We start from the raw sequence: 22,788 nt of genomic DNA, 5'->3' as shown, positions 1-22,788 counted from the left end.
TAGCTAGGGAGAGAGGGAGGGATTTAATGCTGACATGACAGTTGTAGCTCCTGTGATGACTTTGTCACTCTTTATTGGACATCTTTAAAATTAGTATTCATGGTTCTACATTAGCTACAGAAGCAGAAGAAAACAAAACTATTAAAAAACAACTGAGAACTGCTCTGTACAGATTATTAATGCTTTTAAGTGCAGCAGCCTTTTTTGTTTGGTTGTGTTTGTTGTTTGTTTGCCCCCCCCCCCCCCCCCCCCCCAAGAAAAAAAAAAGAAAAAACTTACACATGTACAAGCCAGCTCAAAGAGGTACTGCTTTCTCCACAGGGGGTGCCAAAACAAATAAAGGCCCAGAAACGCCCACAGGAGCTTTCAACAGTTCATTCCTCACTGGAAATGTTGATTAGAGGTTTATTGTACCATTTATTATTGTTCAACAGTGGCTAAATGTCTTATATGGGTCAATATCACATTGTACTCTTAAACCAATAAACAATCATTTCATAGATTATCTACCTGTAGTTCTTTACCAAGTTTAGGGAAACCGTAGCCACTATCATTCATAGACTACAAGTGAGAGCACCAGTTATTTGTTCAGCTCATATAACTTGAATACATGTTCTTCTCTGGTCATCTTGTGTATGTTTACTTTGACAAGAAACAACTCTTTGTTTTGTTTGTTTATTTTTGCCGTCATTTGTGTTGGCAGTAGCGACTGTCACAAGCTGGTTGTTTCATTGATGATTATAGTGATTGTCAGTCATTACATATCCCTGGCAGTGCAAAAAGAGAGTGTGTCATCTGAACTGTCCAAGTGTCCTCATGTGGACTCCTCAGTAAACCATTTCATCACATGAGCTCTGTTCTCCTTCACCCATTTGATGTTGGCTGTGGTTTTCTCTATAGCCTGCTCCAAGGCCATGGTGCCCGAGCCAAAACCAACTTGGAGGTTGTCTTCTTTGAATTTCTTCAGCTGGAGAGACACAGAAAAAGCACAGACTGAAATAAACTGAATACATTTGTATCCTTTCTTTTCAGCTGAATACCCTCAGGGACTACAGTGTGTGTATGTGTGTGTGTGTGTGTGTGTGTTTCACTGTGGTGTGTGGGCTGAATACCTCCTGTAACTCAAAGTCTGTGGAGAATCTCCGTGTGATTCCATTGATGAGACCAGAAAAGGAAAACATACCTCCTCCATATCTGAAAAAGAACAAAATCAAAAACAATAAAAGCAATCTTTGATTGGGAAACATTAAATAATGTAACACTAAAAAAAAAGAAGCCTACAGCTCAAGGCAATTCTGTCTAATAGTGTCAACATTCACTGATGGTCATCCATGATGTTCAAAAAGTCAGCTCATCAGGGCAGGCTCTGAGAAAAGCTGGTCAAGAAAAAACAGCGTCATCTGCTCTTGGAGAATAAACTTTCTGCCTCAGCTGTTGTAGTAAATTCTCATCTATTCATTCTCTTTTCTGCCATGATGCACATTTCTCAGACAAGGCCTCTGAAGAGGGAGTGGTAAGCTCTTACTCCTGGAAAATGTAGCTCCATTTTGCCCTGATGAAGTTCCAGGCCAGCGGCAGACCCACAACGTTGCGGGCCACGTACTGGATGGTGGAGGTGGCGTCCTGCTTGCGGATCTTAGTGGGGTCAAGTGTGTACTCCAGGTACCTGACCCAACCAGAAACAAGATTAATGCAGAAATTCATACATTTACATTCATTTTAAAGGAACAATCAGCTGAAGTCAGTAAATGTTGTGTTACCTTTGTGATACGGTTGGTTAGCATACAGAGTGTTTTCGTAAGTTGAGACAGATGCTCAATGCATCCCTTTGTCTATGTGAACAGGTTTAAAACTATCTGTATCATATGTTTTCATTTTGTTTTGTTGCAGCTTTTTTTCTTATTCCCATGCTAGAAGAAATTGTTACTCTGTAATCTGCAGAAAAACCCTCAAACAAAGCTCTTTGGGTGAGGTAATGAGGCTGCTCCCATAAATCTGGATTGCTCACGCTCATACCTGTTCAAAAGCCAAGGTGCTTTGGTGCAGGCCAACGCTGCTCTGAGCCTGGAGGCTTCAGATGCTAAGGTGGCGTTCTTGAACATCTTCCATGCAAAGTCCCATTCTTCCACTCCACCAAAGGCTATGGCCCTGCAGTAGACTGTGCTCTTCAGGTTCGGATGGATGCTGGTCAGTATCAAAGCAAAACATCCAGCAGGTCAGAACACAAAGAGCAAACGTAGGCTCAGGTAAAGACAGTGTGTAGGAAAGTTTACAAAAAGTCCAGCAGCATCTTAAAATGTAAGTATGAATCGTACTCACGGATTGTGTTGTGGGTTTTCCATCCACTGTCTGTACCAGCCTTTAATCAGGTCCCTGCAGCCTGGCACATCTGCATTACAGCCTAATCCAATCGCATTGATCTGATTATACCTGGAGAATAAGGACATGTGTGAGGAAACTGCATAAAACAGAGCATTTCAATATCCAATACTAGTGTTGTGCCAGAACGAGTAAAACCCAGTACATTTATTGAACACACTCAAATTTTAAAAACAAACGGTGAACTGAACTGCTCAGTTTTTAACTCATGAGTGTGAACACGAGCAAAGTTCACTCTTTGGGAAGTGAGTTTCTGACAGGTGGCGGGAGGTGCCGAGCACGAGTACAGCAACAGATCTCAGATCCAGCACTACAGCACTCTCCATGCATTCAGCATGGCTCATCCTGCAGACAATTCACACCATACGGTTAGTCAGTTTTTCTGTCAAGGGTGCCATATCAGCATACAGGGATTCATATATTTAGGGAATTAGCTTGAACTGAACTTTAGCTAGTTTGCTTTTTATGTGAGCTGGCACAACACTGTCCAATTCATGGGTCACAAAGCTAACGGTCCAACTGTAAACTTGCTCGGGCTTCCCTGTCCTCTTTCTAACCTCTTTCTGCGGACAGGTCTTGGCTCTATGTCCTCATTACAATGAAGGACTTTGGAGGGTAGAGCACACAGCCTAACCTGACAGGGTTGAGCTCTAAAATTCCGGACTCATCCAAATCCAAGACTGGGGTGTGGGGTTTAGCAGTGGCAAAGTGTTAGGGTGCAGAGTTTTTGTTTTTGGAAGGTTTTTATGCCATGATTTTGAGATAACAGGGCAGTCAAGAAGAACAGGTTACTGGGGGAACTATTGGTGGGTGCCCAAGAAGCAACCTCCAGCCGCTAGAAATGAAGCTAGTGCAGAAATGCAAAAGCAGTTCAGTGTCCGTTGAGGCTGGCTCCAGAAGTAACAGAAATCATGTACACACCAGTTAAAAAAAAAGAAAAGAAAAAAAAAAGAGGATTTTTACAGCAGAAACCATCATGTTTACGTCCTGGTACAAAAATGACCACAGCCTGAATAGCTCATATCTCCTATAGCACATATTACACAGGGGGTATCTTTTTTTATATAACCTAGCAGTTCAGAAGATAACAAGACCACAAGTTTATCCAATCAGAGGCAGAGTTCAGCTGATTAAAAGGTGAGCATCCTGTAGATGTTAGCAAAGAGGCTGAAAGCCCGCCTCTTTACCTCACACTTCTGCTTTATAAGCTAGATTTAGTTTTGCATTTCCAATATGGCCCCAATGACTTTGGACTTCATAAGTCTGCTTCAGAGAGAAATGGATGACATCACGGTCACTACATGTATACATTATATGGGGAAACACGCAGGAAAAGGATTACAGGAAGGAATCAAACGTGGATCAAAAACTTGAGCGGGAGATACTAAGCATGCACATGTGACATGAACTCAGCCTTTCAGCCAAACAGGTGCCTCAGTATCAGTCTGTTTAATACCTGAAGTCTGCATAAACAAAGCCTGGGTGGCAATGCTATCTAAAGCCCTGTATCCATCAAGCAGTTCAGTTCAGTTCAGTACAGTTTGGCATGGTTTGGTACAGTTAAGTCTGATCTCGTTTGTGTTTCCACAGCAATCTGTGCCCTCTTGTGTTAGGTGGCGTGTAAGCCAGATGCTGAAAGCCGCAGCTGGTAAACAATAGCGTGACGCCATAGCAGTGCGACACAGTGTACCCCGCTAATAAATCCAACGAAGAAGAAAAACGCGACGCAATAAACAAAGAGCAAAGATGGAAGACATGCAGCATTTCTTCCTCTCTGTGATTGGCTTGTAGATCTTTGATACAAAGTGCAATCAAGCTTTGTTTTAGAGAAGTCTGTGTGCCGCCAGGAGAAATGCAGCCGCTGTAGCTCCACCATCCAAGAGTGGATTGGTTCAGTCTGGCTCCCATACGGAAGGGTCCCAAAAAGTGGGACGGCTCGTCTCGGTTATTTTGGGATCCGTCCCTGGATCAGTCAGTAGAAACACTACAAAATGCGTGCAGTACCGAGGTGAACCAAACCGGTCTGCTTGGTGGAAACTCGTCTTATGATGCATGCAGTTGGTGGGCTCTGTACCCTATCAGAAGGGCAAGAGCATCTAGAAATGGGTCCAATTGGAGGGCTTGACAGGGTGCACAAGTATCCTGTTTATTATTTAAGTGAAATTATTTGACCACTTGCTGAGTCACAGTCTGTTTTAAAAACATCAGCACATCTTACTGGTCAGTGTGTCCTTCAGGAACTTTGGTCCAGTTGGCTGTCTTTATCTTGAAGTACTCAAAAAGTGGTTGGACTTGTTTCTTGAGGTATGCCTGAAATAAATAAAAAAAACACATGACCAACCATTCATATCAAACTTTAAAACAACCCTTGCTTCTAAAAAAGAAGTTTGAACAATAAGAAAAATAAAGTGAGTTAAACTTCTCATGAACAGACCACAAAAGCAGTTTCAAAAAGAGGACAAATGTCAGAAAGGTTTCCACAGAAATCAAAAGAAACAGGTGATAGGATCTTTGATTTGAACAGAAATGTGGTTTTGATAGGAGGCCAATGCCAAGGCATAAGGAGAGGTGTCACATGGAAACTGATGATGTGTCTGTCTGAAGCTCCACAGAAACATTTTGGATAAAACTGTTCAGAGATTCTTTGCTCAGGCAGGTGAAGAGAGAGTTACAGTACAGTAGCCAAGAAGTAACAAAAGCAAGAGTGATCACCTCTGGCACAGCTCTGGACACAACATTCCTGAGCTCAGCAAGATGTCTTCAATTGGAAAAAGAGGAGGGAACTGACCATTTACATGCTGGTCCACACTCCAACCCTGCCCCACAGCAGGTAGAGGAATAAATAAATAAGTATTAACCTGTAAGGCTCCATAAACTTCAGTGCGGTCAAACATGAGGATGAAGTAGTCAAGGTTTCTCAGAGCTGACTCCCAGGGGATGTAATCTCTTTCCTTGGACAAGTACTTGGTCGTTCTCAAGGCTAATGTGGTATTGATCATGTTGGCTCTGCACAGAGATGACAGATTCTTTGCATTACACATAAATGGCAAAAGTGTGATTTCCTGTAAACGTGCTGTCCTTACCTTGCAAGGTTGAAGGCATCATCGATGATCTGTGCTCGGTTGAGGACTGATAAAGTCTGAAAGGAATAACACAGATATTAAAGTAGCAAAGACAGATGATAAAGCCTGCATGGTGAAGCTATAACACAGATAGTACTCTCACAAAGGTGTTTTGTTTTACATTAAAGCTGTTCAACTTATAGTAGATTTTTAACTCCAGCCAACTTCATCAGTGAAGTCTCTGTCGCAGAATGATGTAACAGGATGACTCTTGACTTTTTGGCTGCACACTGCAGTTTTAAGTATTAGCCATGGTTGCCAAGGAACTGACCTGCTGTATCATCTTGTGACTCACCTTGTGGTTGTTGTTGAGCAAGGAGAGAAGGCGATCCCAGTTGTCAAGATCATAGTTCACCCTGAAGTACCCAGAGACATTGGTGTTCAACAGAACCCAGTCCCCTCCTGAAACTCTCATCCCTCTGTGGGTGTCTGTCAGGAAAATGTTTTTCACCAACATAAACACAACTTTCAGTCAAGCTGACAGAAGAGCAGGTAAGTTTCTTGGGTCATACCTGTCTTTTGAAGGAGCCAGTACTGTTGTTGCTCCACACCTGTCTTCATCCATTTGATGGGGACGTACCAGGTGTAACTTAAACAGAATGAGAGAAAGAAATGTGAACAACTGAAAAAAAAAAAAAAATATATATATATATTAATAATTTTGTTCTCACTGGTGCCATGGCTCTGTGATATCTTTGTCAGGCTGGTGACAGATGCAAACTTTGGTATGACTATATGTTATGGATGTGCTAAAAACTGTGGTTCTTTGGTACTCCACTTGGGGCTCGCTCCCAAAACCTCAGAGAGACCAAAAACACAACAAGACAAAAACTTTTTTTTACAGCATCGATAAACATATTTTCAGCCAGGTTCCAAAAACGTCTTTGCTCCAAGTGCCTCTTCTTTATCTCTCAGCACACACTATATGAGGGGAGGATTTTTTAACATAGTTTATAGTCTTTCCACATTTAGCTCATCAGCCATACGTGGACAGTATTGACTGCCATGAGTATGAGACACAGCAGAGTATCAAGTAACAAAGAGTGGAGGTGCTGACAGCTCATCTCCAAAATCAGATGCAAAACAAGAGAAAACAGCACTGAGCTGCAAGCCTCAATGGACATCCTGAATAGCAAAAATGTGTTTGTGAAATGGACTCTGAGAAATTTATAATCCACTCTCAGTGAATTCTCCTTCAGTGTAAATAAAGTTTTGTAACTCTACCGAAACTTTTCTAAAAGAAATCACTATTTACTGTTCAGACCAGTTCTCAACACTGTCAGGGCGCTACAAAGTACATTTTCAGTACATCTGTCTCTGAAGTGTGAAGTACAAACCCCTTTGCTCTCAGTATTTTAGTTAAAAGATTTTACACATGACATATAACATAATCTGAGATGCCAACACTACACTACATAATGTCTCTGTAGTGTCATGCTAACATATGATATGAAACTGTGAAACAAAGCTCAACCGAGCGGCAACCTCTGGTCTAAGTATGTGAGACAATGTGGAAGTGCTAAAATCTGCTGTTTCTCGAGTGTCCGCTTGCGGCTGGCTCCGGAAGTACCGGAAGTCACTTACACCCCAAGCCAAAAAAAGCTGCTTTCACAGAAGAAATTAACATATTTACAACCTGGTTTGAAAAACATCTCCAGCTTTATGACATGGAGTGTTATCCTGCTGGAAGTAACCATCAGAAGATGGGTACACTGTGCTCATAAAGAGATGGACATGGTCAGCAACAATACTCAGTAAGGCTGTGGACTTTAAACCATGCTCATTTGGTACTAAGGGGCCCAAAGTGAGCTAAGAAATATCCCCCCACACCATTACACCGGCAGCAGCAGCCTGAACCGTTGATGCAAGGCAGGATGGATTCATGCTTTCATGTTGTTGACGCCAAATTCTGACCCTACCATCTGAATGTGGAGCAGAAATCCAGACTCATCAGACCAGGAAACATTTTTCCAATCCTCTATTGTCCAGTTTTGGTGTTGCTGTGTGAATTGTAGCCTCAGTTTCCTGTTCTTAGCTGACAGGAGGGTCACCCGGTGTGGTCTTCTGCTGCTGTAGCCCATCTGCCTCAAGGTTGGACGTGTTGTATGATCAGACAGACAACGAACTGTTGCCTTTCTATCAGCTCCAACCAGTCTGTCCAGTCTCCTCTGACCTCTGGCATCAACAAGGCATTTTAACCCACAGAACCACCGCTCACTGGATATTTTCTCTTTTTGGGACAATTCTCTGTAAACCCTGAAGATGGATGTGTGTGAAAATCCCAGTAGATCAGCAGTTTCTGAAATACTCAGACCAGCCCGTCTGGCACCAACAACCATGCCACGATCAACGTCACTTAAATCACCTTTCTTCCACATTCTGATGCTCGGTTTGAACTGCAGCAGATCGTCTTGACCATGTCTACATGCCTAAATGCATTAAGTTGCTGCCATGTGATTGGCTGATTAGATATTCGCATCAACAAGCAGGTGGACAGGTCTACCTAATAAAGTGGCTGAAGAGTGTATGTGTTTATGAGTTTCCTAATGACAGATACTGATCTATCTCCTCATTTAATGTCTGCTTTTTAACTCACAGGGTAGGGCTAAAACTGATTCCTACTTGAACTGAGACGGCCTCTCCACCACAGACTCTGGATCCAACAGGAAGTGTTTCTGGGAGATACTTCCTGTCTTGGTGTCAACAGTGACCACTGGGAAGCCCATCTGGAGAGTCCAGCGGTTCATAATGTCGTGAACAGTGTGAGGAATGTGGATGTCTGGTGTGTTCCTAACAGCCTGTCAACACAGAGTGGGAAGTAGGAAATAAAAGAAAACACACACCCATTTAAAAACACACTGTCAGGTGAAATCATGCACAGCAAATGTAGGAAGACCAGTGGTGGTACTGACCTGCTGGAGATGGTCCCATAAGTCTGTATACACTGTGTTTTTAAAGGCGAATGTGTTCAGGTAAGTCTAAGGGGAGAAAGCAATGAGAAGCAGCAGGTAAGGCATCAATAAATACAGCATTTTTACTGTTACTGTGGTATTAAAGAGGCTGCAACAGGTTAAAACTATTAAAAAAAAACATGGACATAGGCTGTTTTCAAAACCATCTACTACATACTACTACATAAGCTCAGTATGAGTCTCTGATGTCACCAGTTCTTTACTGAAGCCAAGTTTTAAAGCCGAACATTATTAGAGATGTTGACTCTGTCTAACTCTTGGTCAACTATACATGAGGCAGAGAGGCGGGGCTTTAGAAAGCCTTTAGCCTCCTGTCTAGAGTTGTGAAAAAAAAGGCTGGGACACACACACACACACACACATACACACACACACACACACACAGTTTTTTGTTTGTTTGTTTGTTTAGGCTGTCGTCTATATTTATTTCTGCTGCGGTAAAAAAAAAAAAAAATGGCATCCGAAATAGACGTTGATGAGTCTTTTGAATTTTGGACTAGTGGACACTGGAGGAACTGCAGCTTTTAGCATGGCCCCACTGACTATATTAAACACTAGGTGTAGCCACCTGGTTTAAAGGTAGATTCTGCAGGATTTTCCTCAAAAGTAAAATGTCAACTTTTCCAGGAATAACCCTGCTCAATTGTCACTTCTGGGCCTCTATACATGTGTGTCAGTGTCTGTGTCTGCCTCGAACCCCTCCTCTACCTGTATGATGATATTTTGGTTGTATCAGATTGTTTCTGTGTAAAGAGTAAGAGTGCTCAGATTGGCCAACCACAGCGTGCCCAGTGCACATGTGACTTTGCGTGTTGATGAGCGAGTGGAAGAAGCTATCCCAAGTGGCTATGATAATGCACATAGCACGAGGGAAGAAAAACAACCAAAGTGAGGGGATATGCCAAACAGATAAAGCTTGTTACTAAAGAAAGGTGAAGCTTGGCTTGACTTCACTCACTTTCAGGCACTTCATTTAACCAGCTCATGATGAACAGCAACACAAGTTAGCTTTCTACTGAGCAGGTATGTGTCAAATAACCCAGTGATTAGCTTGTGCTAACATGCTAAGTCAGGTGCACGGCTCTAGAGTCTCTCCCACCTAAAAACACAATGCTACAGGTGGCTGCTGGGCGAGTGAGTGTGTTCACATAGTCATGGTCTGAGGCAGTGGGTGTGCGCTGCCGCTGGCACTGAGCCAAGGAGGAGGAGCCCAGTTTGAATGTTGTGTAAATTAACAATCAACAAAAAATCCTGCAGACCACATATTAAATGCAACATATCCTGTTCTTTGTCTCTTGTTAATTTTTGTTCACACAGGTGGGTTCTCTTCAGCAATCTGTGTATGAGTGCAAGATTGGATTTCATGAGAAAAATCTTGTCATGTTGACTTTTAACAATCAACACAAGTGACACTGTGGACATCAGCACTGGGGTAATTCTTCAGCGTGTTCATTTTCTATTGTAGAGGCATTGCTATCAATGTTTTGTAACTTATGAAAGAGCAATTTTCTTTTAGAAATAATAATAAAACCCAAACTAAGTCCAGTGCTTGGCTTTTCTCCAAATGTTTTACTTGCAAGGGAGATTCTCACAACAATACCTTTTACAGACAGTTGAAAAGTGTGTCTCTGAGGTACAGAGGGTGCAACTCTTATTCAAAGCAAATCTAAACTTGATCACTCTAAGCCAGCATCACTTCAGTGAATATTTCACTTCTGCAATGTTGTTTGTCTTACAATAAATGGCTACAAAGTCTCTGCACTTCTGACACACACGCATTTCTTCAGCTACACCCACATGGGTTCACAACAGACATCCGTTTACTTCATCAATTGGCCTGAAAAGGAGTTGTCCTTGAAGTTCAGCAGATAGCAGTTCCTTCCGCTCCAGTCAGCACAATTATTCAGAGCAAAGGTTAAACATAGAAAAAATAGAAATTTTCCACCATACATAAAAACTCCTCAGAAGTTTGAACCAATGCACAGAGGGATGAATCACAAATACTTAGAAAGAAACCATACTGAGTAATCTGGAGGTTTACTCATACAACAGTCAGAATAACAGTGAAATATGAAACATCATACCTACAGACCCTATCAATACAGTAACCACAACACTTCGGACACAGTGCTTTATAAAGGGGCTATACTCACGCTGAGTCCTTTTGCAAACACAGACTCGGTGAGAAACTCTGACAGCATCCTTAGCACTGCCGCTCCCTGAAAACAACAAACACAGAAACCAACGGGGTTTGGTTAGTGTGAACTTCTTAAAACAGCAACAGATTTCATCTTTTATCCGAACAAAGAATTTAAACATGATGTTTTCTAAGACTGGACTCTTTGAAGGCTGCATGATAGAGGAAGGTGGTTTTGAAATGAACAGGTCTAAGCTGTGTTCCTGCTTCAGTTCCTGTCTTGTAACGCTGTGCCAGAGGAACTGACCTTGCTGTAGGAGATGGTGTTAAACATCTCACTGATCTGTGCTGGGCTGTTGACCTCGTCCTCTCTGCGGGATAACGGGTGGGAGGAGGCCAGAGCATCCACAGCAAACACCCTGTGCATGTCATACAGGATGATCTGGTCTTTCTGCAGCCAAGTAAAGAAAAGGGTAAGAAAAGGTATCAAAGATAGGTCATAGAGGGATATTTCAAATGTGATTTTTTTTTTTGCTCTCTAGCTCAGTACGGAGATGGCTGAATGGCTGTACAGAGGTTCATGCACGGTTCCTACCATGCTCCAGGTGGGCTCAGCATAGTCAGCTCCAAGGTACTCCACGTATGACGCAAAGCCCTCATTCAGCCACAAGTCATTCCACCACTGCAGAGTCACCAGGTTCCCAAACCACTGAAAACACATGACAACATAAAAAGCTCTGCCACAGCAACTGTCACACAACAGTTCAGCTCAGCATGTTATCAGGAAATTCATATTTCTGTGAATAATGATGACACAGTGTCCAACAGTGACTTAAGGTTTGGGCAACAAAAGTTCAGCTCAAGGGTTGGGAGTGAGGGAATGAGCAGGAGCTTCAGAAAATTCCCAACCACAGAGTTTCACATGAGTAATGATTTCAGGCTGTGACACTTCCAAAATAGAGCACAACTAATTTTTCCATGTGACAATCTGTCATCTGCTTTTAGAAAAGGGAGGTGGAGTTCTCAGGTTGAGTTTATGTTTAAAGTCCTGTCAGAGGCTCAGTTTGTCGCAGACTGATGATAAAACCCTTTGCTCCCTCTTATTGACAGAATTAGCTCTAGTTCAAATGCAAAAGATCTGCTCTGATTCTGACCTTCATGCACTGAAGTCCTGTAGATTTCCATTGGGGTTAATTTACAGACATTTAAAGTGGTGCATTATCAAGCCTGAAGTGACATCAAAAGCTGTGCACGCTATGAGCCTAAGATAGGGGTTTTCTGATTGCACCCAGAGATAGGGTGACCAGGTGCTTACAAGCCTCATGTGGGACAAGGAGTGTGTTTGTGCGGGACAGTGTGGGACAATGTGGGACAAGTCACTACAATGCTAAAACATAGACTAAAAGTTGTATTAATGTCCTTCTAACCCTGAAACATTAATAGTTCTAATGACACCAATCTTATAAGTATATGAGTAACAACAATTTAATTTGGTTGCACACAGTATCCATTAGTGTTTTGTTTTTGTTTTTTTTCTCCCTTCAATGGATTTTTTCCTATTCAAAAGACAAGGAAATGTATTTGTCACAAGAAAATAATACTCATAAAAACTATCAAAAAATCTACTTGTTAAAGTTCAAAAAAGAAACCTACACTTTCTCAGAGCTTGATACATTGTAAAACATTTAGAGTATCAGCAATTTTTTACATTTAGTGTATGTTCACAGCTCCTAAAGGTCAACTAATCGGTGTGCAATCAAACAAACATGATAAACATGATATGTGATCCGGCAGTTTGTAATTAATGACCCTCTTTAAGGGGTTTCAACCAATCAGATTCAAGTTCTACCAAAGCTTCTTATATCTATCCTAAGATCTCCTTTGAAGACACCTGGAAGACAAGCTTTTATCAATTTGTCTATAGTTAATTATGGGTCTTTTCTCTTGTTAACAAGCTGCATGAATTCTATTTTCTCACACATGATTCTAATATCATAATCTGACTTTATTACATAGTTTTTGTGAAAAGTGCACAACAGATGAAATTAATCTCAGTAGGCTATTTTGGTCGTCTCTCTTATTAACAGCTAAAACTGATCTGAAAATGGCATGATTCACTCACCATATGTGCAAGTTCATGAGCAATAACAGAGTTCACCCTCTCTTTGTTTCCAGTGGAGGACAGGACAGGGTCAAACAGCAGAGCAGTCTCTCTGTATGTGATCAGACCCCAGTTCTCCATCGCTCCAGCATTGAAGTCAGGCAGAGCGATCTGATCTATGGAGGATAAAGACATCCCTGATTTATTAGGTATTTAATCTGTCTTCAAAAAGAAAAAGAAAGAAAGAAATCAAATGAGAAAATCAAAAAAGCCATAAGACTGTTCACTAACCCTTTACTGAACCGTTTATGAGGGAATGAAGAGATCTAATATCAAACAAACCACAACAACAGGTCTTAGATGTGTTTGGTTGTCTAATGTCTATGATATGGTTTGATGACAGAGGTTATTCAGGACGTGGTGCTCCCAAACAAATCCAGTTTGGTGTTATGGTTGTATCATGAGCTGATGAATTCAAGGTATTTATCTGCTAAAAATTGAATTTTAGGTTTGGCTTGGCACCAGCATAATAGAGATCAGGATTTTGAGTACATGAACAAAACCATAAGTATATCTCATATTGGCTCACTAAACTACATTTAGACTGTGTGTAGGCTACTTTGTGCAGAAACTCAACAAATCTCACAGCTGACGTCTTTAAATGAATGTATTGATCATGATGTGATAATGTGAGAGCTAAAGAAACACATCAGAAGACACAAGAGAGATTAAAGTTATAGCATGGTGCAGACAAGACAACAATGGTGCATAAAATAGTTCAGAGTAAGATAAGAAATATTTATGGCTAAAAATGTTGTTTAATCCGGATCAAGTGAAGTATTAAGAGACATTGGAGAGACAAGAGAGGTTTGATTTCTAAAGTCTGTAATGATGACAGAAGTATGTTTGACCACACTTAGTGGCCAATTATTTCCACAAAACACTGACAGTAATCCTTAACAAAGCGTTCATATGGTACTTTCATGGTTGATAAATATGTCAGTAATGTCAGTTTTTGGTCCTTGGTCATTATTATATTATCGTTGTTGCTAGGCGCTGCCCAAGTAGCTGCCTGTTGCAGCAGCTCTCTTGTTTTTGTCCGTTTCTTGTAATTTTTTCGTCTCTTTTTCGTAATCTTTGTATTTGGAGTGGATCATTACTTTGTGTGGCTCATTGTTGGTCATGGACACCAAACTTTTTGTGGCTTTGGCGATATTTTTACTACTTTCCTCCTGCGTTTGTCTGGAAATCCTACATGTAACCATGGCTGCATTGTTTACATGCGAAATTAGCTGTTAGCAGCCTGTAGCATGTCAATGCTAACTAGTGTAGGGCTTGATGATTTCCCTCGAGCTGAGGAGGAGGAGGTGAGGACAACGTGCTGGTTTCTCAGGTGTGAACTGGGAGGTGACGATGTGGACCTGTCCTTCCATCCATCGTTGTTGGGAACATGGGATCTAGCTCCGGGGGATGGATGAGCTAGCTGTGCTAACCCAGCGGCATCGTGCTGTTCACGGACGTGGCTGACGGAGCTGACATCGGACGACGGCCCCACATTGGAGGAGCTTCGCCTGCTGTGAGCAGACAGGATCCAGGAGACAGAGACTGAACAGACTGCTGAAGAAGCTCAGTCCTGGACCCTGTGGAGGTGGAGGCTGGCTGACTGGAGAGTGGTGGACGAGTGGTGGACGGGATGTCGTTATCTATTTTCTTATGGACCTTTTTGCACTTTCTGTACTCTTTCTTACTTTTGTTTTCTTGATTGCTGCGGTGACTCCTGAATTTCCCCTCGGGGATAAATAAAGTATTTTCTATTCTATTCTATTCTATTAGTACCAATAGTCAAATGTGGTTCTCTGTGGAAAAAGCTTGGACACCCCTGCCTGAAAGCTATTTCTAGGATTGTTTATGAAACAAATGCAGTTCATTTACCTCAAAGAACCTCTGAACATTAATACTGTCTCATACATCCTCTGGCAGCTGCCATGCACTGATAAAAAGCCTTAAACGTGCCAAAAAAAAAAAAAAGTTCAACAAATGTGCAGTGGAAGCAAAGAGTGAACTTTCTGGGGTCTTTGGGGTGGGAAACTGGAAAACATTTCCCTCCTCACAGGAAAAAGGTTTGCTGACACAGAGACAACCCACCTGACTTGGAGAGCGGATATGTTGCGTTGTAGTACCGCTCATAGAACTGAAGGATTGGCCCTGTGACATTGAGAGCATATTCACCCTGCTTGTCATCTATGGCTTTTCTTCTGGCCCAGATTCGGATCTGCAAAGATGTGGAAAGAAAGAACCTTTCTGAGGGATATAATCTAGATGATATGAGCTCTAACTCTAGGTATCAGTCATGGTTGTGCATGTATAAAGAGGATAGAGGTTCAAAGAAAAGTCTCAAAAGTTTCCTACCAACAAATTGTTGTTTTGTGTTGACTGAATACAAGTGAAGTCGCTGACAATAAATGCCAGGAGGTAAGTGGACATTCTCTTAGTGGGCTCAAATGTAGTCATTCTGACTGGCACGCCATCTCTGATGAGGTCTTTTGAGGCTAAAGAAAGAGAAGGGGAGATGAACTGCCAGTATTAACAGGCTGGTTTCTCATTACATGTCCAAGTTATGAATCATTTGCAGAGAATCAGTCTCACACATCACTCGAACACTGTTTTAACATTTCTAAGAAAGTTTTTCTACTCTAATTGGATTCTTCTCTAACTTTCAGAGAGAATTGAGACATAAAGACTGGATAGCACTCAGTTTTATGCTTCTAAACCAACCTATCTCCCTGCCATTGGACAGAGCAACAGTGTCCCGGTCGTGGAAGATGATGACATTGAAGACAGCCTTCATTGCTGGCTCATCGAAACAAGGGAAGGTCTTCCTGGCGTACGTGGCTTGCATTTGGGAGGTTGCAACAACTCTGCAAGGTGTGCACAAAACAGACACCAGTGAAGGAAACCAACTGCTCTGAAGTCTCACCAAGACAAACATCCTTTCCAAGAAAAATAACCCATGGTAAGAAGACCAATATGATGTTGCATCATTGTTATTCTTACTTCTTCACCCCGTCCTCAACGTACTCGCTCCTGTAGAAACCTCCCAGGTCATCTGCCAGTTCTCCCACAAACTCGGTGTACAGTAAATATGTAGCTCCAACAGTGAGTCTGCTGCGAAGCTGCAAAACCAGAAACTCAGTCTTCACTACGAGCCAGGACTTCAGTATGGAGGGTTCAGTGGCATCACTGAGAGCAATAAGTCGAGCAAAGTGTCCGTTGAAGCTGGTGAGGTTCAGCTTGTTGCAGTGGATAATTACAAGGTCCGTTTCCTTCTCACATCTGAATTGTACGGATGACTGTCCGGAGAAGATGTACAGGCCGTTTGTGTTGGGCTTCAGCCGGGGCCACAGAGTCACATTGTAGGATATGGGAATGAGGGAGTCAGGGAGTCTGTAGTGGTCCCAGGGGTCCTTTGGAGTAGGGGGAGTGGTGGGAGCTGAAGGCACAGCAGTGCTATCTGCTTCTTCGTCCCCTGGCCTGCCTCGGTTCTTAGCCCTCTCCTTGTCGTAAGCAACAGACAGAGCGATGATCGTAGCCAAAGCGATGGCTGCCAAAACAAGCAACCCCAGGCCCACGTTTTTACTGATGTAGTAGACTTTCCCCATGTCTGATCCAGACGGTCAACGGGGGAGTTCAGGGGTCTCAGTCTGTGTTAGTCTGGTCTCTTCCCTCCTCAGTTAATGGTTGAGATATTAACATGGCAAAAAGACATTTCCACAACACCTAAGGAGAGATAGAGAGATGAAAGATTCTGGTTATTTTATCTGTAATCAGAAGCTGTTTGGTAAAAAATAAACACTTTCCAGAGCATCAAAAGTGGTCATATACTTCTTTCCTCTGCCACAGTGTGATTGCATTCCAGTCAGTCACTTTTATTGGCTTCATGATAATAAACACATTGTACCAGCAGCCTCAAACGGTCTTGGCACAGCCTTTTACACCTTGTGCCTCCTGAAACTCTCCCAAATGCACTCACAACTACTCAACCCTTCCTTTTACTCACTTTGGCTACAAAAAGTTCCCGGTCATCACGCTGAGCTCACAGTTAAGTGCAAAGTCTCCTCGGCCAAAGAGCTATTGAAAGAGTTCAGTGATCTGTGAATTAGTGAGAGGTTGTCAGTGTTAACACTGAATAGTGAACAAGCAAAACAAGAGTTGCTTCTCCTTTAATGTTTAGTCACATGCAGGTTTACAAGAAAATATCACTGCACTGATTTTGGAATTAAGACTATGTGTAGAAGATGCTTAAGATCAATCAACACAATGAAGGAATGGTCTTTCTCAAGGTTGTTCATCTGTTGTTAATTTGTCTGTTACAGAGCGAATGATGAGTTTCTTGACGTACAAAAAAAAATCTTGTTACAGTATAGCCCAGATGGTTTGATTCAACAAAAGTCATACTTTTGTGAAGACTGGTACTTAATAACAGAGTAGGTTTCTGAAGTGGCATCAGGGGTTGCAAATCAGACTCTAAGAGATCCAGTCTGGACGCTCCCCTCCCCTGGAAGTGTAACAAAAAGGAAATTTGTATAGGAGAGTTTGAGACAAAGAAAACAGAACGGATAATAATTTACATCACTAAGACAAATACATTTCAAAGGGTTTGGAAAGTCATAGTCACAGCTGTATCCAATCAGTATTTGGTGTGTGTATCTATGCTGATAGAGGCTGGGTAATATCCTTCTCTCTGGTCTGCATAACACTGGTCTTACAAGCTAACTCAACTCTTAGTTTAGCAAATGAGACCAGTTTAGGTTCAAAGACATAGAAGCTCTAGACAGATACACTCATCTTACATTCAGCAAGGGCATCATAAAATATCTTTCTTATATGTTACCTTATCTCTCATTTGTTTTATAGTTTTAAAGGATTTTACTGTTTTAAAGTATTTTATGATGGTTGAGATTTAGACAGACCCTCTTACACTGTTAACGTGTTAATGGATGTTTGACATGCTGTACATCTTGAGTTTTGTTGACAGACACAACTTTGGATGGAAAAACTTTTATCATTTTGTACGTTTTCACATTAATTCCCTATATTCATATCTCAGTGCACACTCTCGTTCAAAGGACAAGTTGAGGAGTTCTGTCAAGGGAATCAGTTGTTGTGATGAACCTCAAATTACCTTCCAACAAGTGAAATAGTCACTTCACAATGCAGCACTGATTTATCTCCGTCTGATAACTGTAATTAAATCTATCAGCATTGTGATTATGCAGGCCCAAGTGACCTTAACTCATGTTTCCTTCACCATTAAAATCCTTTTTTATCACTTACTCCTCATCAGTAGCTGGGATACTGATATACACAATACATAAACAAACTCAGAGCACACTCCATTACTTTTTCCATTTGAACAGCAAAGTCCTGCCAACAAGGTTTCTCTATTCCTTTCCTTTCTATCAGACAGCATGCTCCCTCTGAAATACTGTTGTCCAATAATTTCAGACGTAATGGGATTTTATGTGAAACACACAGAGCAGTCAATAACGATGATCTATGTCAGCTGTTTATGGCAGTAGTAATTAAAAAAGATGTTCGATGTTTAATGGCCTTCTATAAAACAGTGATTCTGCTATTTCAGGGTGAAAACAAACATGTATATTTAACATGTCCTGGGAGGTTCTAATGCCAAATTTTTAATCAGAGTAATCCTCTGTGTTCAGGTGACGTTGCAAGTAATCACAGTGTGATATTAGTTTGTTGGTTAAAGTTCATCTTTAATCTTAGACTTCAACTTTAGCTTAGTACACACCACTGACGGCAGCTGACCCACCTCCTTGATAACTGAACAAACCTTATCTGACAGGAGGATTTATTATCAAACAGCAGCTATTTTCATCCGTCTTCCTACTCAGGGTGAGGAGGTCAAAGTCATACTGCTCACAGGCTTTCAAATAGTTAAGTGAAGCTGAAAGTTAAATTAATTTAATAATCTCCAATTAAACAAAAAAGAAAGAATTGTATATATGATAATACTGTATCTTTTTCATCTCTCATTTTATTTCAAAATAAATGTAATTTCTTTACAATTGGTAATCACCAAAACTAATGTAGTTATACTGTACTAATTTAATGTGTTAAGCTACATGTTTTAAACACAAATCAGAAAGACAGTAGTACCAGGGTCTGGTCAGATGATGAGTGTGGGGTTTTTTTTTTTTTGGTTGTTGTTCCAGTGGTTCCCTATGTTGGGGTTCCCAATCACTGATTGATGGTTCATGAAATGTCCTCAAAAAGCTATTGGTACTGCATAGTCCATCCATCACTGTAAAAGCTTAAATAAAAATGAGATTTTTTTGTTGATTCTTGTTTGTTTTGGATTTGCCTATTAGTGTATTCCCACGGCAGGGCTCACTGGCTTCTGGCAATGCGTTTTAAAAAGTCTGAAAAGATTGATAACCCCTGCTCTACTCAGTCCTTTACAGAGAGATTCCTAGGCAGGAGGTAGGGAGTCATTTAAGACGCACCCATGGGACACATTTAGATTCCTATGAAGTGAAGTGCAAACACACTAAGCCATGTTGAACATGTAGAAACTAGAATCCATCTAGTACTCAGTACACCTCCTTTTCCTATTTAATAAATAATGCATTTTCCTTCCGTCTAAATTCTTGCTTGTGTTGAACATCACTTTGGTCAAAAGCATCTGTTAAATGTAACTATAGAATATCCAGGAATTAAATGAATTGAACAGAATATGTTTTGAAAGTATTTTCTGCTTGTATTTACAATAAACTTATATTTTAGGATAAACTGGTTGCAAGAGAAGCAGCAGGTGTTCATAGTATCCAGAAATGTATGCAAGTCAGGTCTCCTCTCAGGATGTGTAATTAAGATGAACATTGTTGAATTTTTGTCAGGTTATGTTTACCAAAATAACTGGAACAGGGTGCAGGGAGTAGGGAGTAATATTTGCATTCACTTTGTATCTGATGTGAATGAGCTGCAAGTCTGTAAAACAGAGTCCATTAATGACAAAGTATGTTAACAGTCAATGTGATATGAGAGGCTGCAGATGAGGTTTTCTGTGGTAAAGGAATCTGTATTTAGAGATATGATAAGCTCAACTGACTGAAGCTATGTACGCCAGCTGACAAACATATTTTATAGCAATAAAATTAAGTTATGCTGATTGGAATAAGTATTCCCCTTGACTAGCCTGTGTTATTTATCCAACCCTTTACTGGCCACTTCTGCTAGTGTATGAAACCCATCTTGTTATTAAAGTATGGGGTAATTTGCACTGCATGAACTACAATCTTACCATATTTTTAGGGAAAACTGTCTTATTAGACCAAAATGAGCCACATTCACCTGGCAAGTCCAGTAAATTACTTATTTTGAGGTATTAAAGACAAAAATGCCACCTTAATTTTTTAACAGAACTTTTCCAGTGGGGCCAGAACTACATTCTTGTCAAGTTTCTTGACATTAGAATAATGTCTTAAAGCATGAAACAAAACAAGCACAAATTTCATACCCCATAGGCAGATGTTTATTTTACTCTTGATAAGGAATTCAGGAGTCATTGTTTTCTCGTAAACCGAAATAAGACATTGATGTAGAATTTGTATGTGTCTTTCAGGCAGGAACCCAGGGAGATACAATTCTTCATGGTGACTGTTGTCTGAACTCAGTACCAAACAGGTCCAGAACATCTGGAAATGATGATCTGGATCTAATAAACCGCAAATAAGACAACACTGACAACATTGTTGACCTTTGAGAAACTTTGCAACATGTAACACGCTTTCACTTCTCTGCGCAGATGTCTTCATATTTCCACCAGCTCTTTGTCTACAGGTTCAGCAGTCCATACATCTGATATATTCTGAACACTTAAAATTAAGTATCATCTAGTCATAAGAAATGAAATGCTCAATTGAACCAAATGACGCGAGGATTAGTCATGTGCTGGAATAGCAGTGATGAAAATCTGCTGAGACTTTAGCTTAAGTTTAGATGTGGTTTTGTCCCTGCCATGATTTAGCTGTATGCTAAATTTGCTATGCTTTAATTTGGAGTGACTAAGTCTAACTTTTTGTGTCCAATACAAGAAGCTTTTGTTTATAGTTACAGAAATATTAGGGGAAAAAAGCACGCTGATGTAGTTTGTTTTTAAAGCTAATGCTTGCCGCTAGCTACCACTACACAGCTAGCTTTCTCCTCATACTCTGCAGTGGGTTACTTTTTTTTTTGTCCTGTGGGGAACAATACTCCTAGCAGTCAGAAAAATATTTCAGTACTTGCGCTTCTTAGCTCTACTTTGTTACTGCAAATTTAAATCCATATTTACAGCCAATAAATCTAGTTGAGGTCTCCTTAATTCAAGCTAAACACTAAATATTAAGACATCAGATTAGGAGCAGGAAAAAGACACTCATGCACAGCTTGAACATGTTAATTTACTCTAACTAATATTAATCTTTTCTATTAAGACAAAACAGTTTGAGTTTGGAAATACATGCCTGCCTCAAATAATGTAAAACATTTATCAGAGTTTGAGGATCAGAGGGATTCTTGCTAAGAGAGAGCCTAAGAGAGAGAGCTAAAAATCATACCCTCTTTACTTATAAAATGACAGGTTAAAGCCCTGACAGTCTATTAATTAACTTGACTGTCAGGGGTTAACGAGTAAAAAGGCAGAGTTAATCAGCCCTCTGTGAAAATAAGTATTCCAATGTTCAAAGTTTCCTCTGAGGGGAAAGTTAATCAGCAATAAAAGCCAAAAAACTCACGAGTACTTCCTCCAACCAGCTAAAAGCAGGATAATCTTGTGAGTGGGAATGTTTATCTTGTGGGAACAAAAACACATATTTTCATGGTGTAAAAAATGACAACACAGGAGTCATGTGACCTCCTCTGAGTCCTGTTGTGATTCTAACAAACCCTCCTCTTCATTCCCCAGTAGGCTCTGTCCATTCTTAGTGGTCAGACGCTGTCCAAAGACCCATCTGTTTTTGTAGGATTAGCCATAATTACCTGCTCTCTTCAAAACCCTTTCTGCGCACTGTATGATTGGCCGTTGCAGTAAATCAAAGCAGGAGAGGTCAGTAGTAGTAGTAGTAAATGTACTCAGCTTTGTGCACGTGTGAGATACTCCACATGGGAGTAAGGGAATAAAATTGAGTTTGAGTAATATTGAGAGAAACATCACCAGAAATATTTTATCTTCACCCTTTGGCATTTGCACAGATTTCTTGCTTTTGGTTTAATAAAGTTAATCTAATCTGGAGAATGTTAAGGTAAATACCCGATAGTTCCCACACAAACAAATACTATCACTCTCCCTGCACATGAACCTGTGACCCACACTATCCACTCAGTTTTCATAACCCTGGATGTTGACAGAGAACCAATACATTCCCAGTAGAACCACAAAGTCAAACTGGGATTTTAAGCACACAATGAACGCCCAAGATGAAGTATTTCACAACTATTGCACAAGTTGACCCACGTAGCTCTAGTTGCTTCCTTCATCATTCATCAAATATTTTACATTGAAAACAGAAGAAATTCAAGTCCAGGGACAAGGGACAAAAAGGGTAAATACTACTTTTTTGAAGAATGAGGATTATGTAATATGGTAGTTACTTTTGTATGAGCTGCACTCATTCAAAAGTTGAAAAGGAGTAACTGATTCAGACCAAAAACCTCTTCTGAGTAAGAGCTCAACAATGCTCCAGATGCCAAACACACAGGATATTACTAAACCTCTCCTGCCAAGGAAAACTACCAACTTCAAATGACTCTGCATGCAGCAGGTTAAGCAAATTCATGTCAAACATAAGGAAAACAACACATACCAAACTCTTTGTAGCTGGGTACCGACTAAAAGCTCTGGTTTAAGCCCGTATCAGACAGAGAAGTTGAGCTGGAATGATCCCGGCTGATGTGAAACACTCACAGTCTGCATCTGTGAGGGTAGAGGTGGGAGGTGGTGAGAGCTGCCACAGGTTTTGTCCAGGGATGTAGGGAGGGAACAACTTCCCCCGATTCCCAAAGAAAAACCCTAAA

At 40.9% G+C, this 22,788-nt stretch overlaps 1 protein-coding gene across 2 annotated transcripts; it reads right to left on the bottom strand.

The window, feature by feature from the left end:
* Positions 1–243: 243 nt before the first annotated feature.
* Positions 244–22,744, bottom strand: LOC141787962 (aminopeptidase N-like). 2 transcript variants are annotated; one of them, XM_074666725.1, is made up of 21 exons: positions 22,578–22,744; positions 15,766–16,488; positions 15,487–15,629; positions 15,121–15,260; positions 14,857–14,983; positions 12,733–12,887; positions 11,206–11,319; positions 10,918–11,061; positions 10,627–10,692; positions 8,414–8,479; positions 8,124–8,299; positions 6,014–6,090; positions 5,797–5,930; positions 5,463–5,518; positions 5,238–5,385; positions 4,598–4,689; positions 2,320–2,430; positions 2,017–2,184; positions 1,526–1,666; positions 1,113–1,194; positions 244–967 (listed from the first exon to the last, which is right to left on the bottom strand). In XM_074666725.1, the coding sequence occupies exons 2-21, from the start codon at positions 16,368–16,370 to the stop codon at positions 815–817; spliced, it is 2,898 nt and encodes a 965-aa protein (XP_074522826.1). In that variant the 5' UTR covers positions 16,371–16,488; positions 22,578–22,744; the 3' UTR covers positions 244–814. The 2 variants fall into 2 exon arrangements, with proteins under 2 accessions (XP_074522826.1, XP_074522827.1); XM_074666726.1 differs by lacking the exon at positions 22,578–22,744 and adding an exon at positions 16,769–16,818.
* Between the last annotated feature and the right edge of the window lie 44 nt (positions 22,745–22,788).

Source organism: Halichoeres trimaculatus, unplaced genomic scaffold (assembly GCF_033239565.1).
Source record: "Halichoeres trimaculatus isolate MK-OKI-2021-1 unplaced genomic scaffold, fHalTri1.1 fHalTri1_scaffold_3, whole genome shotgun sequence".
In the NCBI taxonomy this organism is placed as follows: domain Eukaryota; kingdom Metazoa; phylum Chordata; class Actinopteri; order Labriformes; family Labridae; genus Halichoeres; species Halichoeres trimaculatus.
The sequence above is the reverse complement of the archived record's forward strand: the minus strand, read 5'-3'. Positions and strand labels throughout refer to the sequence as shown.